We start from the raw sequence: 15,987 nt of genomic DNA, 5'->3' as shown, positions 1-15,987 counted from the left end.
AAATTAAGATGTCAATTATTCCCAAAACCATTTTCAGAGCAACAATTATTAAAACATGAAGGAGTTTGCAGCCAATTTTATGATACATAATTGATTTTTGGTTTAGACACCATATTGATCTGACCACATTTTTATTATGAAATTCTGACTTCCTGGTCTCATGACCTGAGGATGCTCGGTGTAGGTTACAGCGAAATGTCATATCTAAATACTAAATTTGTTTGCCAGAATTATTCTTCAATTTACCGATGAGCTAAAACTGCAATAATTTGCGCGTTATACGCTTGCACATGTTACAATCATTTTTTTTTGGCTATGTCGGATCATTACGTGGCCTAACCCATAAACCAATTGAGCATTTGAAATATTTAGTTTGTTACATTGAGAAAATGCATGATTTTGCTGACTTGTTTTGGGTGCACATCTTCTTCTAATGGGGCCCGGCGAGGCTTCATGGCGGCGCGCGGCATACCGGTCGAGTGGCCCAGGAAGCAGTCGGCGCAGGAGAGCTCGGGCAGTGGCGGTCGTTCAAGGTGCTCGCGGATTCGCGCCGGCACGGAGAGCGAGTCGAGCGCCAGCAGCGTAGCACGCGCCTCCTCCACGTAGCCGGGGTCGGGGCCAGGTGAGCCCACAGCACTTGCAGAACAGCCACCCGCCTCCAGCACCACGGACAGCAGGCAGGGACCCTGCGCGCAAACATGCGCACGCAGCGGAGCAGATGATGACAACAGCTGCCATTCGCCACCATGTGACGTCGCCACAGCGCTTGTGCCAGATTAGGTGCACTTGCAGGCCACGGGAAGTCTCGAAGGCTCACTGGCAGATCACAGGGTTAATCGACATGACTACACCATCTGTACAATACTGGTAGTGTGTACACAGACATGTACAGCTCTTTTGTCAATCCATTGCTGGATGAGGTTCGCCCCATGCCATCTGAGTCTTGGTGGTTCTTGACCATACTTCACTATACTCATCAGTGTGGGTTAGTGAAGGCAGGGAACATAAACATTTTATGTATGGTGGTGGTCCATACAAGTACCATCCAGTCTCAACCTGCTTAGCTTTCAAGATCTGAGGAAATCGGGTGCATTCCAGGTGATTCAGTTCGAGGCTCAAGCAGTACATTCAGTGATTATTAATGAGTGTCACACAATCAAAGGCATTTTAGTGAGCGCGTATTTACAAGATAACTTTACAGACTTTTTCCTCTTTGCATCTGGTTTAGCTGAGCTGCTGTGAGTGCCTCTGGGTCATCCCCATAAACCCGGTCAACAAAAGAGCACGGCAAGTCGCCAAAACAACGTCACGTTCGCCACCGCGACCCACACTGGGCTGCCCTCATTACCCCGGCACGGCCCCGACGGGTGACTGATGGCATGGCCCTTTCTAAGTGGCAGGGTCAAGGGCTCAGTACAATTCATCAGCAGGGATCAATTCCAAGGGGGGAGGCACACGTTGGGAAGAGAGCATTTCTTTATTAATGCGTACAAAAGGCGCAGGCATTTGGATTAATCTGAATTTAGGCGATTGCGTGTGAAAGCACCCGTGTGTTAATTAATGCGCGTGCGGGTTAAGGCGGCCACAAAACTTTGGAGTGTTTTTTTGTTTGTTTTATTTCCTCGTCGTTTTCTTATTCCGTCTCTTAAAACTCGAGCACACAATGACATCATTTGTGCAGCTACATGCTATCCTGCTAAATATAATACAGTTTACCGAAAACATTTGCCTTGCTTGAGTGAGCCTGTAAACACTTGCTCCAACCCGCGCCCTGCCCCTGCCTATAAGCCTTCTTTACAGCCAAGTTTCACGACCACAGTGACTCTCTGTGTTTCCCATGCATCGCCCTTTATGGTGGTATAAAGGATTGATGGAGGAGCACCCGGAGTAACCACTAAGCCTCTTAATAACCATAAATAATGTGGAGGGCTGGCCGGGACAAGGGAAGGCAGCCACAGGAGAAAACTGGCCCATTCACCTCACATCAGGAGCAATCCATCACGTGCAATGTGCAAACAAGAAGCTGCTAACTTTGGGGCACGCTTAGGACCGCAGCTCTTTAATTGCATAATATCACGAAAAAATCGAGATGATGCTAACATTATGAGATAAGCACTGCCCAACGCCTGTTAAGAATACAGGGAAAAACTTTGATATATTCTTTTCTATGAGCATCAGTCAAAAAAGGTCATCCTTAGATTCGAAAACAAAATGCCAAAAAAGACAACACTCTATAAGATGATGCTAAAATTATTAGTATAATGAAGGATGCCAACTGTATAATACTTTTAATATGATAAACTACTTATCCAATTCTTCATTGGGAACACTTCACCATCTCATTTGTATTTCTTGCTTGCGATGCCTAATAATATCCCTTAATCGTGTCGTGGATGAATCGGGCAGTTACCAGGCCGACGATGAGCAGGAAGTGCCGCGCACCCTCTGGCGGCGAGTATCCCGTTGCGACGGCGGTACGTGGTTTCCGTGGGAACAGCTCACGCCACACAACGAGCTGCCCGGCCCTGGGGCTCCGCGCCAGCAGCAGCAGCCCATGCAGGCGGCAGTAGAGCGTTACGGCAGTGAGCTCCTCCCTCGGTAGGTGGTTCGCGACGAGGCAGCCCTACTTGCGGCAAAGGCACGCACGTCGCACACACACAGACCAAAACCACAAGCACATGGCACCCACAGTGGCATAGCTGTAGAGTATGCAGGTGGTGCAACTGCGCCGAGAACTATGGGTCAGATGGGGCCCAGTCACTGGGCTATGAAGAAGGGAACATTTTACTTGGGGACCTCATTTCATTCCTTGCACCATGGCTCATTCCAAATAATCCCATGACCCGCAGGGCATGGGGAGTTTTTAATTCAGCAGTGGGTTTACACGAGTTGTGCAGCATGTGCATGTATTGTGTTCATATGGTCAGTAGGCTGTGTCGGGTAATTCCAAACGAGTGTCGCATCAGTGGCATGTATTCCTGTGTGACCGAAATTGCATTTTTCCCTCCAGGTTTGGCGGTGCAGTGAGCCATTCCCAAGTGTTCCTCATCTGCCAAGTGCTTGTGATGGCTACGATGCCTGCGTGTGCTCACCTTGTAGAAGAGGCAGGAGCCCAAAATTGTGTACAGTCTCCGCATGGAATAATAATCTTCTGACTGAAAAAAAAACACAGCAAATTGTTTACCCTCAAGCCAATAATTAATCATCCTGAATTTGTATTGCAGGACCTACACAGAAACCAGTAACGTGCAGACACAAGTACAGGTATTACAGCCTCAGCTGCTATAAACTGAGGTGAAATGTTCATTGCTGTTCTAAATCATGTTGCAGCATACTTCTACCCTCTCATCTGTCTTTCTACTTCCCCTCGTTGTAAACTCCATTCCAGCAATGAAAATGTATTGGCAAACCTCACAGTCAACCTCCTATCTATACTCTTTGGTTTTTTCGGTAAAGTCACGTAGGTAAAAAATAAAATCAAATAAATGAAGACGGAAGTTTGTGTTGCCTCCAAAACGTCGTAATTTAATTTAGTTGTTTTCATTTATTTTATTTTATTTTTTACCAAAAAAACCAAAGAGTATGAATCCTTGCAGTTACGAAAGCTTCAAATCTAGAACCTCCTATCTGCGGAGGTTGCAATTTCTCGACTGCTGCCCCAGATATATGGAACTCCCTCCCTCTAAGGAATCCACACTGAAGACTCCTTCTTGAAGTCCAAGCTCAAGGCCTTCTTTTTATCTCTGCCTTTGACAAGTTGCATCTGTATTCAAACCTTCCCACCCATTCCCCACATGTCCACCTCATTTAATCTTCACCTAGTGCAGGGGTCGGCAACCTACGGCTCCGGAGCCGCATGCGGCTCTTTACAGGCTGCTTCTTGACGATATGTACGTATGTACAGTATGTACTCAGATGCATTGCGGCTCTTGAAATACTGAATTTTGTACCGAATTGGAAAGAAATGGCTCTTCTTGTTATTTTGGTTGCCGACCCCTGACCTAGTGTGTGTCCCCTAACTATATACAACACTAATCTGACTGTAGATACTGTCTAAATGCAATCATACGTGAAAACACAAAAAGGAAGGGGGAAAAAAAAGCTACATTCAAGAATGAGAGGGATAGAGGTTGGGGTGCAATGGCGGGTATGGGGGTAGGGGAGGGAGGGGCAGGGGAGGGAGGGACAGAACGGGGGTCAGGGCAAAATGGGTGAGGAAAGAGAGCAACACTGCGGCAAGCCCAGAACAAAGCAATTGGGGCCCAGCAAAAATAAAAATGAGAACCTTGCTATAGCCAGACCAAAATTTACATATATGCATCGTGATGTTTTATAAATCACAGCTGTAATTGTGTAGTGCGAGTTGAGTCACTACAATTGTGTGAATCGCATCATCTCACCAGCTCCTGAAAGTCTGCCGATTCCAGCTCACTCAATGTTGTGTCAATGTCGACCTGAATGGTGAGAAAAACAAAAATAGGTATTTTTATTTTTCTGACTTACTACCTGGAAGAGAGATAGCATTATAATACAATACAAATTAAATGTTGCATTCCAACAAGCAGCTTGCTGAATTTGTGGATAAATTATCTGTATGCCTCAGATTTCAAATGTGTCAATCCGTGCTTTAATCTAAAAATGTCTTGAGACTCTATGAGGATTTCTTGAATAAGTCGAGAATTATTATTTTCCTCATCACTTGCATCAGAATAATCATAATTTTAAATTCACAACAGAGGTATCAATGTACAACCTTCAAATTACATATTTACAGATGACGAATGTACTTTTCAGGAGAACAGAAAAGCATTGAGTTTGAATCCACTTGAGATCTTCATTTGACTTGTGGTTGTTGTTGTTTGACTTGCATCCCACTGGGAGTTTTGCACAGCGTTGGTGTACGGTGCTTTTTTTTCTGGAAGACTTTGCAGGTTTTTCCTGGATTTTTATGTTTGCGCATAGTCACTTTAAGATGTTTTCTTGTTCATGTTTTTGTTTTTTGTTTGTTGCGGTTACACCCGATTCAAGAGCCGAATGGCTCACAGGGCTATACCAAATAAATGAAACTGAAACTTCATACATATTTAATTTCCTTCCTGAAGATAGAAAAATCCTGAAAGCAGGGGTGGGGAACCTATGGAAACATGGGCTGGATATGGCCCACGACTAAAATCACTTGCAGACAAATGAGGCATATAACCACTTCGAAACAACCCACAACTAATATTTATCCATCACGTCAAGCACCTAATTGGATCCTAGGGGCGTGCTATTTTAGACACCGCGTTTATCATTTCATTGTGCTCGGTCACTCCTTTCAATGCAAGAGGCTTTTTGCAGTGACAAGTAGGACTAAAATGTATGCTAATGTGTGTCCCGCCAAGGTATTTAAGAGTCCTACTCTGCTCTCAGCAGTTGAAAGGTTTCCCTCCCCTGCCTTTAAGGGACACTGCCTTGCCTTTATGTCCTGCGGTAGCGGCAGCCAGGGAGCAGCAGGGAGGTTGTCGAGAAACTCCGCCCCGGAGCAGTGCGGGTACAGCCCCACTGGACTGGAGGCTGCAGGAGCACCCGGCCCTGAGTGGGTGCAAAGTGACTCCGGCTCCAGGCAATGCTGGAAGAGCAGACTGAACAGCTGGTCCAGGTGGCCTGGCCCTTCTGTGCGCTGATTAAATGCCCTGGAAATAATAACAGGTTATTATATCAGTGGGGTGTCGCAAGTGGTTCGCAACATGCGCTATGAACCCCAGCGAGTCCATTGAAGAGATTGAAGACAAAGACGGTGATCTTGTAGTTAACTAGAGAATGGATTGTTAACCAGTAGATGGATCTTAATTTTGAATGGATGTGCTCTGATTTAAGAGTGCATCTAATCAGTCTCGTCTTATGTTCAAAAAGTTCATATTAAGCTACAGTGTCCAGGAATATTCCTCCTTCAGAACAAACCCCCCATCTATTCCAAAGAGGGTCCATTTCCATAAATGTTGGTTTAAAATTTTCATGACTGGAATAATATTAATTTGGAGGACCTTTTTACCAGCAGAACCAGTGTTATTTCCTTTTGGCATTTCAATAAACGCCTTTTCTTGTTTGTGTGCCTTTTATAATTCAAGTAATTAATTCAGGCGTATCCACCATTGTTGAGAAGGCACACACAGGTATGCTTACTTGTGCAGGGATCCGTGGAGAAAGGACAGAAGCCGCGCCAGGTCTGATATCAGGTTCCTCAGCCGAGCCAAAGGCACCCTGGTGTTTGAGAAAACCAAGGGAGGTTATCATCAGTTGCCATCTCACGGTCACATTTGCATTCAACCTTTTACTGATGGCCAGGACAGCTCGCTCTGTAAAGTACTGGGCTCGTGATCACAAGGACGCAGCAGAGTTCAAATCCTGGTCACGGTCTATTCAGGCTCTCTTTCGTCTCATCGAGGTCAGTAAAAGAAACTAACACCACCTGGTTAGATCAAACCACTTGGTTGGAAGTCGGGGGGGGGGGGGGTTACTGTGGCAAGACTGGTTTCTGACTGAGAAATGTGGAGTTTGAGCATTTATTAAATGATTCGTGTAAACTGTATTTGGAAGGTTCACATTAGCATATAGTTGCAATATATTATAAACACTTAATTCTCAAATGTACAATTCGATACATGTAATTAGAACATAAACACTTATTTCATCTTTGGATTGTTAAATGCCTAACACCTTCCTGTCTAAGGTGTTACTAAGTGAAATATCTGGTCTTCGGCCATTGCACTAAGTTGGGAATTCTAACCTATCAGCAGGCAGTCCAAGAAGAAGCAGACCATCGCCCTCCCTCCAATAGGCGACATGAACCAGGCGGCCTTCAATTACCATGCTGGAACTGTGAAAACAGGGGAGGCACATGGACAGAGATGGCAAAGTTCATCAACGGTTCTCTAACTGCCTACTGATGTGTGTCATGTTTTCCGGACATGCTTTATTAACTGCACACGGCAGTTGTGGAAAACAGCATGCTCTTGAGAAAATAACAGCCCTAAAATCTTACCTGTGTGGCTGTACCTTTTGTTAATAAACTGTAAACAGAGAATGGGCAAATTATTCTGACATCGATTGTAAATGTACGCTTAACAATCTGTAAAATACCAGTAGAATACTGCATAGATGTTGAGGTTGTGCTGATGTGTCTTTGGGTGTTGCCACATATTGTCCAGCATGGAAGCTTATTCAATTCAGTTCCTGAAGAAGCTGTCAGCATATGGAGCAACATCTTGTACGGTTGGCTACGTGCAGTGCGAAAGAAGTTAAACATACATACATAAGAACAAACAACGTAGTACAACCATAAAAACATATTTGAAAGCTACATTAGCAATATGTTTCACCGTTTCAAGCTTTCTGTCTGCACTTCTAGTTGAGACCACAAAAAACTGCGGACTTGTACCTTGGATCCTGATTAAAACAAGACAATTAAACTCCACTCATTCTTAAATTACCCTTAAGCCCTTTAATGCAATTGATTGGAGGATTACAAGCTCTGAAGATTAGCAATGTGATGCTTACAGCCCACAAGACCTTACTTCTAAAATAAAGTGCCAGTGTATGGAGCCAGGATTATGGGCACTTGCCCTCATTTCATTCCCTGAGCACGGCTCATTCCCCGAGTCTCCTAGCAGTCATCCGTGACATGTTGCTAAAAATCAAAGCATCAGGGATTTGGCTGGCTGGCTTCAAGGACTAACACTGTGTGAGAGCACTGAACCAGCACTGCTGAGATACGAGGTTTAGATCCACGCATGGAATCCGTGTATTAGCCGAGTTCGAAAGTACAGCAAGTTGATGGTTTCAAACCAGAAACCAATGATTGCACACGTAAACAAAAAATGCCTAATATATTATTGTGTATTTATTTTGCAAATTTCAGCTCTTAGGACAAGCTATTTTGGTTTGATTGTCAGACAATAACCACCTCTTGAGCAGGGCATGCGAGACAGTGCACCATTTAGAGTGCAGACAGTCCTATTAAAGTGGCTTCAGAAAGAGATCTGTCACGTCTTCTTCCAGCGATATTTTATTACGCAACATGGTAAACTTCTAACTGTGATACTTCCCAACGAAAATGTCTTGCACTTGTTCCATTAGCACAAGTGGGAACATCATTGGCCAAATTTTTTTTTAAACAATCCCAGCATAAGGATGCCTTATAATACTGCTCAATGGTGTCGAAACTTTGCATGTATAACGCATATGTGTGCAATCAGGGATTAATTTCTCAACGAATATATTCTGGGTCACTTGTTAGACTAAAGCGGACGTGTGAACAGTAGCCACAGTCGCAGAGCGACAATTACACTGGATGTTGTTTGCCGGGGACAGAAATACTTTTTGGGCCAGCGACCTGGGCAGAACGACATAAAATGAGCCTTGCATGTAATGATAATGGTCACAAAACACTCAAGCGGGCAAGGTCAGGGACAGAGGTCGCAACCGGGTACCCGATACCCGTACCCTACCCAATACCCGGCTACCCGTACCCGGCCAGGTATGGGTACGGGTACCCGTTTGCGACCCTGGTGCGGCCGGTTACGGGTAGGCCGTGAATCACTGGTTTGTCACTCATTTCCCAACGTCTTGTCTCTTCTCACAATTCAAGTTCCTAGAATCAACCCACCCACGCCTGCAACATGGCTTCATCCCAGAGGTCGCAATCAGGTACCCGATACCCGTACCCTACCCGTACCCGGCTGGGTACGGGTACGGCCAGGTATGGGTACGGGTACCCGTTTGCGACCCTGGTGCGGCCGGGTATGGGTACGGGTAAGGAATCAAAACCCGTTTGCGACCTCTGGTCAGGGATTAGGGACTGACATGGGACCAGCGACCGATTGAACACGGCGATACTGGAAGTGACAGTTGCACTAATCCTCGAGGTGAATCAAAGTGGACAGATGTCCGGTGGAAAGCTTTTTAACATACACCACTGAAGGACAAAACCACCTGCCTCTTTGCGAAAAAGGGCTTTCGGTAAAACACGTCAACCATAGGACATGGCGGGTTGGCTTTGATGTTTGGTAGAGGATATTTGCACTTATTGTATCAATGTAAAGGAAAAAAACATCTGCAAAAACACTAATTCACTATATGTTGGTCAAGTGAGCTGTTAGGATAAACCTGTTGTCAAATTAAATATTTTGAATTAATAAAACAGTGATTGTATGAATGAAAAAACAATTCAGGAATGTAGCCAATGGAAACCAGTTTTAATGAGGAAAATTTAAATGTAATGGAAAACAGGATTCCAAATTACTACACGGTTATAAAACAGTTCTTGCCACTGAATGGCATAATTAGTTTAAGACTTAAAGAAATGTATTTTTGCAGACATATGCAACAAGTACCATGGGCCAATCCAATGCACAAAACATATTTGTTATTAAATAGTTTGTTAAACATTGGTTTAGCATGTGTAAAGAAGCTATTATAACGTTAAGCTGAAAATAGATATTTGAAAAAAATCAGACTGTGATATACTTTAATACCAGTAAATGAATACTCACTAAATAATACAGACTTCTGTGTGAAAGCTTAGCACACCGCCTAATCCCCGGCTCAGCAGGCGCATTTTCTTTTCACCAATGAGGCAAAGTCCCGCTGCTGGCATTTTCACACTGAATACTGCTAATGCTGGCGGCGCAGAGAAAGGGAAATATAAAGAGACTCTCTTTCTAGCACAAAGCATCTGTAACTGGCAGCACTGCATTAGTCCAAGAGGATTAAAAATCAAGGCATGCCACACCAGAAATCGGCAACAACCGCCTTTCAGTTCCCCGCGCATTGGAATTCAGGAGAAGGCATCGTTCATGGCTGCATTACAGAAGCCACAAGATAGCGTTGCACGGTAAATGCTGTTTCACTTAAATATAAACATAAGCCCTGAAAGTGACACGTTTGTTCACTGTAAAATTGAGCGCTGCATTATGTAAGCTTAACTTGCAATGTGACGCTAAGCTCATATTCATTAATGAAATAGCAGAAGGCTACACTTGATGGTGCAGTAAAACTTTTACGCACATTGTGGCATTGCATAAAAGGGGCTCACAAAACTTTAATGAATCAAGGCTGCTGCATAAATCTAGTGTGGTATTTAAAAAATGTTTACTCAAGTCTCCTGAATGGGTCTGCAGTGTTGCTTGTAAGCAAAGCAAAAGACATCCCACATCTTAGGGGTTTTTTGACACAAGTTCTGTTGAAACATTCTGCATATTACTATTCTACATCTTTGATAAGTTGCATTAATTCAAACTGAATTACTACTATAATAGCCCAGAAATGTGTCGCTTCAAATATGACGTTTCTTTACAGAAAGTGACGGTAAAAAATTAATATACGCAGCATAGTGCTACATCCGTACGCGACGCCACTGCAAAAGAAACCCCCCTCCCCGTCATTACTATCATAAGCAAAACATTTTTTTACGCAAATTCGCTTTCAATTCAACGTTTCTTTATTGAAAGTTGATCAAATAAATAATTATACGCAGCAACAAGGTGAATTTGGTGTCTTTATTTATTTCTTCAGCACTTGAAACAAAAGGTAAGTCTAATTTTTGCTTCTAAATTATGATAAATGTTTTACATTTCTCCGTGATTTTCCAGACATTGTATCGAATTCAAATTGATTACAACCCCAGCGAGCGAAAGCAGAAGAAAATAAAGTATCAGAGCAGTGATTTTGAACTAATTGAAGGTGAGTTAAATGCAGTGCTACAGTGACATAAAGTGAGGTGTTTTATGACGTAGTTTTGTGCAAGAATCACTGCCATTAAGACAGTACAAGAGATTCACACAAAATATCGTATACCGAGGTTTCATTTTTTTTAAGTTCAGAAAAATGTATTTACGTGCAACAATTCCTAAAAAAATGTACAATCACACAAGAAAACGTAAATGTACATATAATGGTAGGTTTTTACCCTTTTAACTGGTACAAAACTGACACCTTTATTCAAGGCATCATGTTTGCAATGACCACAACACAAGTAGTCAATAAAGCAAACAAAAAGAAGCAACTCTGATAAGGATAATAATATGCACTGTCCTTGAAGTTGATTGGCCCACACCCGAGACGGCTTTCTTTAGAGCCTAGTCCCCATTGGTGTAGGGCCAGATGACACCAGAAGGCGTACAACTCAAAAACATGATGCCTTGAATAAAGGTGTCAGTTTTGTACCAGTTAAAAGGGTAAAAACCTACCATTATATTTTGCCACTGGTAAAAGAGATCTCATAGTGTAAATGTTTACCCCGAACTCTCAATACTCTGATATTGCACTGTTTTTGAGTTGTACGCCTTCTGGTGTCATCTGGCCCTACACCAATGGGGACTAGGCTCTAAAGAAAGCCGTCTCGGGTGTGGGCCAATCAACTTCAAGGACAGTGCATATTATTATCCTTATCAGAGTTGCTTCTTTTTGTTTGCTTTATTGACTACTTGTGTTGTGGTCATTGCAAACATGATGCCTTGAATAAAGGTGTCAGTTTTGTACCAGTTAAAAGGGTAAAAACCTACCATTATATTTTGCCACTGGTAAAAGAGATCTCATAGTGTAAATGTTTACCCCGAACTCTCAATACTCTGATATTGCACTGTTTTTGAGTTGTACGCCTTCTGGTGTCATCTGGCCCTACACCAATGGGGACTAGGCTCTAAAGAAAGCCGTCTCGGGTGTGGGCCAATCAACTTCAAGGACAGTGCATATTATTATCCTTATCAGAGTTGCTTCTTTTTGTTTGCTTTATTGACTACTTGTGTTGTGGTCATTGCAAACATGATGCCTTGAATAAAGGTGTCAGTTTTGTACCAGTTAAAAGGGTAAAAACCTACCATTATATTTTGCCACTGGTAAAAGAGATCTCATAGTGTAAATGTTTACCCCGAACTCTCAATACTCTGATATTGCACTGTTTTTGAGTTGTACGCCTTCTGGTGTCATCTGGCCCTACACCAATGGGGACTAGGCTCTAAAGAAAGCCGTCTCGGGTGTGGGCCAATCAACTTCAAGGACAGTGCATATTATTATCCTTATCAGAGTTGCTTCTTTTTGTTTGCTTTATTGACTACTTGTGTTGTGGTCATTGCAAACATGATGCCTTGAATAAAGGTGTCAGTTTTGTACCAGTTAAAAGGGTAAAAACCTACCATTATATTTTGCCACTGGTAAAAGAGATCTCATAGTGTAAATGTTTACCCCGAACTCTCAATACTCTGATATTGCACTGTTTTTGAGTTGTACGCCTTCTGGTGTCATCTGGCCCTACACCAATGGGGACTAGGCTCTAAAGAAAGCCGTCTCGGGTGTGGGCCAATCAACTTCAAGGACAGTGCATATTATTATCCTTATCAGAGTTGCTTCTTTTTGTTTGCTTTATTGACTACTTGTGTTGTGGTCATTGCAAACATGATGCCTTGAATAAAGGTGTCAGTTTTGTACCAGTTAAAAGGGTAAAAACCTACCATTATATTTTGCCACTGGTAAAAGAGATCTCATAGTGTAAATGTACATCTTTAAGATTACAGCTTCCGTCCTAGGATGGGCAAAAGGCTAATTGAAGGTCAGTTAAATACAGTGCTACAGTGACATGAAGTTAGGTGTTTTATGACATAGTTTGTGCAAGCATCACTGCCATTAATACAGTGCTACAGTGAAATTCAGTGAAGTGTTTGATGACATTCTTTCGTGCAAGATTCACTGCCATTAAATTTACACAAGATACAATTACCGTATACTCTGCTCAATTATTTCGTAAATATTACAGCTTCCATACTAGTACGGGCAAAAGGCTAGTTATTATAATAATAATATACAATCACCTCCAGCCACTGCATGACACATAGATAATAAAAGTGTGTCAACACAATTTGCCTCTGTTTGCGCAAGTAATGCAAAATGCAAGTGTGAAATCAAACCAAACTTTGATTCTAGCTGGAAAAATAAATTAGGTCCTTAATGTATAAGTCTCTGAACTAAGACACCATGTTGAAGTGAATATCATCAGCTAGGAGCCCACACTGCCAATGTGCCTTATAAACTATGCATTTGCTTTTCCAGCAGTCATTCCCCAAGTTCGCAGCTAAAAACATGTGGAGCTATACGAGCTTTGAAGACCCAATACTATTGTCACAAACAAGACCGGGTCCTGTTTTACTAGCAAGTGTGTTATCTCGAAAGGCTGCTTAAAACAACCGAAGACAAAGGTGGGAGTCATCGGTGCATCTAGGCCACTCAAAAATAAAGAGCCATCACGATGGGGGTAATCGGTGTGCCTGAGCCATTCAAAACATAATACACATCACAGCACTCGAGGTCCAGATGACCTCTCTTCCCCGCACTCTAAGTGACCCCTAATTTTTGTTCAACATTTTAGCCTTCTCACATATAACTCTCCAATTGTGTGACGATGTTATCAGCATCATGGCATGAGACAAATGAATATCGATTAGAAACGTTGAAGCTGTGTGAGAACGGCATCGGAAGATGACGTCACGGAACATCTGATATCACACAAATGGTCTCTTATCCACACTGGGCACACAGCTTTTAATTTCCAGCAAAGATTTCTCGTTACACGCCAATCAAACTAAAATAAGCCTTGGGGATGGAATACACCACATTCAGTGAACAGCCAAAATTAATGCAATTCATATTTTGTGCAGTCAATCGTGACTGAGTGAAGACTATATGACTCACTGGACTTGAGAATCTGGTTTAATCACAGGCAGCTGAAACCCAAGTCCAAACCAAAGATCTAAGTGTGCTGACCCCTGAGCCACCCAGTGATCTGTCGCAACCCCTGCTTAGTAGTCACCTGCGGACAGAGTCGCCTGTGACTCGGGGCAGCATGTCACTCAGCGTAAGGAAGATGCCTCGAACCGCCCTGAGTCTCGCCGCCGGTCCCCTCCGTGGAAACGAGTAGATGATGTCCTCCTGCACAAAGCACGAGCAGTGGCACAGAACGCACCCAGCACATGCTGGTACATCACGAGAAAATGTGGAGGAAAGCACTCTCTCTCCTCTTCCATAATTCGTAACATGGCAACAGATGATGGGACTGGACAAACCTCTTGAATTTCTTTCTCTGGTCATGGCAATCACTTCATCTAGGCCTACAGTTTTCTCTTTCAAGTCCTCATTTATGCCGTCATTCCAGATTTTGTTAGGACGGCCTTGAGCAGGAGTTGTGGTAAAACTTGATTTAAAACCAGCTGTAAGGTCATTGGGACTAAAAGGATCTTGCCTATGACCAAATCACTCTGAATGTACCCGATTTTGTAGATAGGCACTTTATTTATCAGATGTATTAATACCTTTAGAAAATCCATAACACCTGTGACACATGTCTTGATTGTTTGTTCACGATTCCTAGATTTCGTACAAAACTTGGTGTAAAAGCTTTTTTATGCAGCTGCTCTAAAGTTTTGGAACCAACTTGTCTCTTCTCTGGGGATTATCACTCTGCCATCTTTGTACTCTTTTCAAAAGACATTATAGAGGTCAAAATAATACAAATGCGAATGTACAAAATTGTTTTGCAAGATCATTTGGTTTGAATTACTTTATTTATATTTTTTATTTAATATTGTATGTATCAAGTCTTGCTGCCGTGTCTGTCTGCTGGTCGAGTCACCCTTGAAAAAGAGCAGTAGAGCTCAATGGGTAATTTACACGGATATTAAACTTATGATTCTGTATTCGCCACTCCCACGTATTTGGTGTCGCTATTATGTCCTCCAAACATCTTCCGCTATTTCAATTAAACTTTTATTTGTCACACAGAAAATTTTGTTTAGCCAGTTACCCAGCAAGTTTCAGTGGAAAAAGGCCCACAGCCACTAACAACAGAGCTATTGTTGGGTTGTAGAGGAGCCCAACTAGCAGCCAGCCAACAAACTTGAGGAATGAATTATTTTTGATAGTAGTATGATGCGTTCTGTGTAATTGATTCAGGTAAGCCCTGCAGCCACTAGAGCCTCTAATTCACTTTAATGGTAAAACATAACCTATCCCTGAATTGAATAGTTACCCAGAATTATCACAATTCATTGAATCACAAGGGGGATTAATCATTACATGCTGGAAACCATGGCATACACTCAAAAATACAAATTGATGAACATCCAAATGCAGGACCATCTTGAAAAAACACAAGATTCAGTAAGGCTTTCCTGAATAAATGCGTGATTATTACATTAAACAATACTTAGAGCAAATGAAATAATTACCTTAGGATTAAGAGATAACCAATTAAAACAATACATTTCTGGATGTGACACATTAAATATTTCTTACCACAGTTGATGTGTGTGTATTTCTGCTTATGCAACAATGTATATTTTAAGTAAACCATTAACATTACACAAGCTGCACCTTTTACTATGAACAAAGATGCATTTCGTATTTCAACGACTAGGGGACTGGTGCTGAAAGTCTGTGCCCTCTTCTAGAATTGTAAGAATTTTAAAAAAGCCATACGGGGGATAACAGCACAAGTGCAAAGCTAACCCCTGCTGCCCAGCACAAAGGGCTCCACGCAGCACAAAGGGCTCCACGCAGCACAAACAGCGCCCCGAGGCAATTAGCACTGGAGAGCCTGGCCCTACGCCGCTCCGAGCACAAGCGCTTTCATAACCCAGCCCAGGAGCCTTCCACCACCACCACCGAGGCTCGCCTCTTGAAGCACTATGCCGAGAGGTTCCTGAGAACTCGACGGCCCATTTTACTTTGCACGGTTTCAAACACCCATCGAAGTTTAGGCTTCAACAAAACATAAATAAAAGAGTTACTCCCCTTTCCCATCCTAAACAGCACCCGTTGCCTCACTCCCCCCTTCAACCCAATAACGGCGCTCCGGCCCACACACCTACTCGGCCGATCGCGCTACTGCCGCAGCCCACCCAGAGCTGCCTCGCCATAAAGAAAAGTGGGAGGAGAAAGGAGAGCACACAAGGGGCATAC

General features: G+C 42.9%; 1 protein-coding gene across 3 annotated transcripts in view; it reads right to left on the bottom strand.

The window, feature by feature from the left end:
* Positions 1–15,987, bottom strand: part of INTU (inturned planar cell polarity protein) — a 37,978-nt gene that overhangs the window by 5,032 nt on the left and 16,959 nt on the right. For all 3 annotated transcript variants that reach the window (XM_078599199.1, XM_078599191.1, XM_078599208.1), the window contains 8 exons: positions 13,841–13,959; positions 6,770–6,859; positions 6,166–6,243; positions 5,459–5,675; positions 4,401–4,454; positions 3,093–3,155; positions 2,411–2,623; positions 473–686 (listed from right to left, as the gene is read on the bottom strand). In XM_078599199.1, the coding sequence (XP_078455325.1) occupies positions 473–686; positions 2,411–2,623; positions 3,093–3,155; positions 4,401–4,454; positions 5,459–5,675; positions 6,166–6,243; positions 6,770–6,859; positions 13,841–13,959 (1,048 nt within the window). The remainder of the gene's footprint in view (positions 1–472; positions 687–2,410; positions 2,624–3,092; positions 3,156–4,400; positions 4,455–5,458; positions 5,676–6,165; positions 6,244–6,769; positions 6,860–13,840; positions 13,960–15,987) is intronic.

The sequence above is a fragment of the Lampetra planeri genome, chromosome 1 (genome assembly GCF_965212315.1).
Source record: "Lampetra planeri chromosome 1, kcLamPlan1.2.h2, whole genome shotgun sequence".
NCBI lineage: Eukaryota > Metazoa > Chordata > Hyperoartia > Petromyzontiformes > Petromyzontidae > Lampetra > Lampetra planeri.
This window is presented reverse-complemented; position numbering and strand designations above follow the sequence as displayed.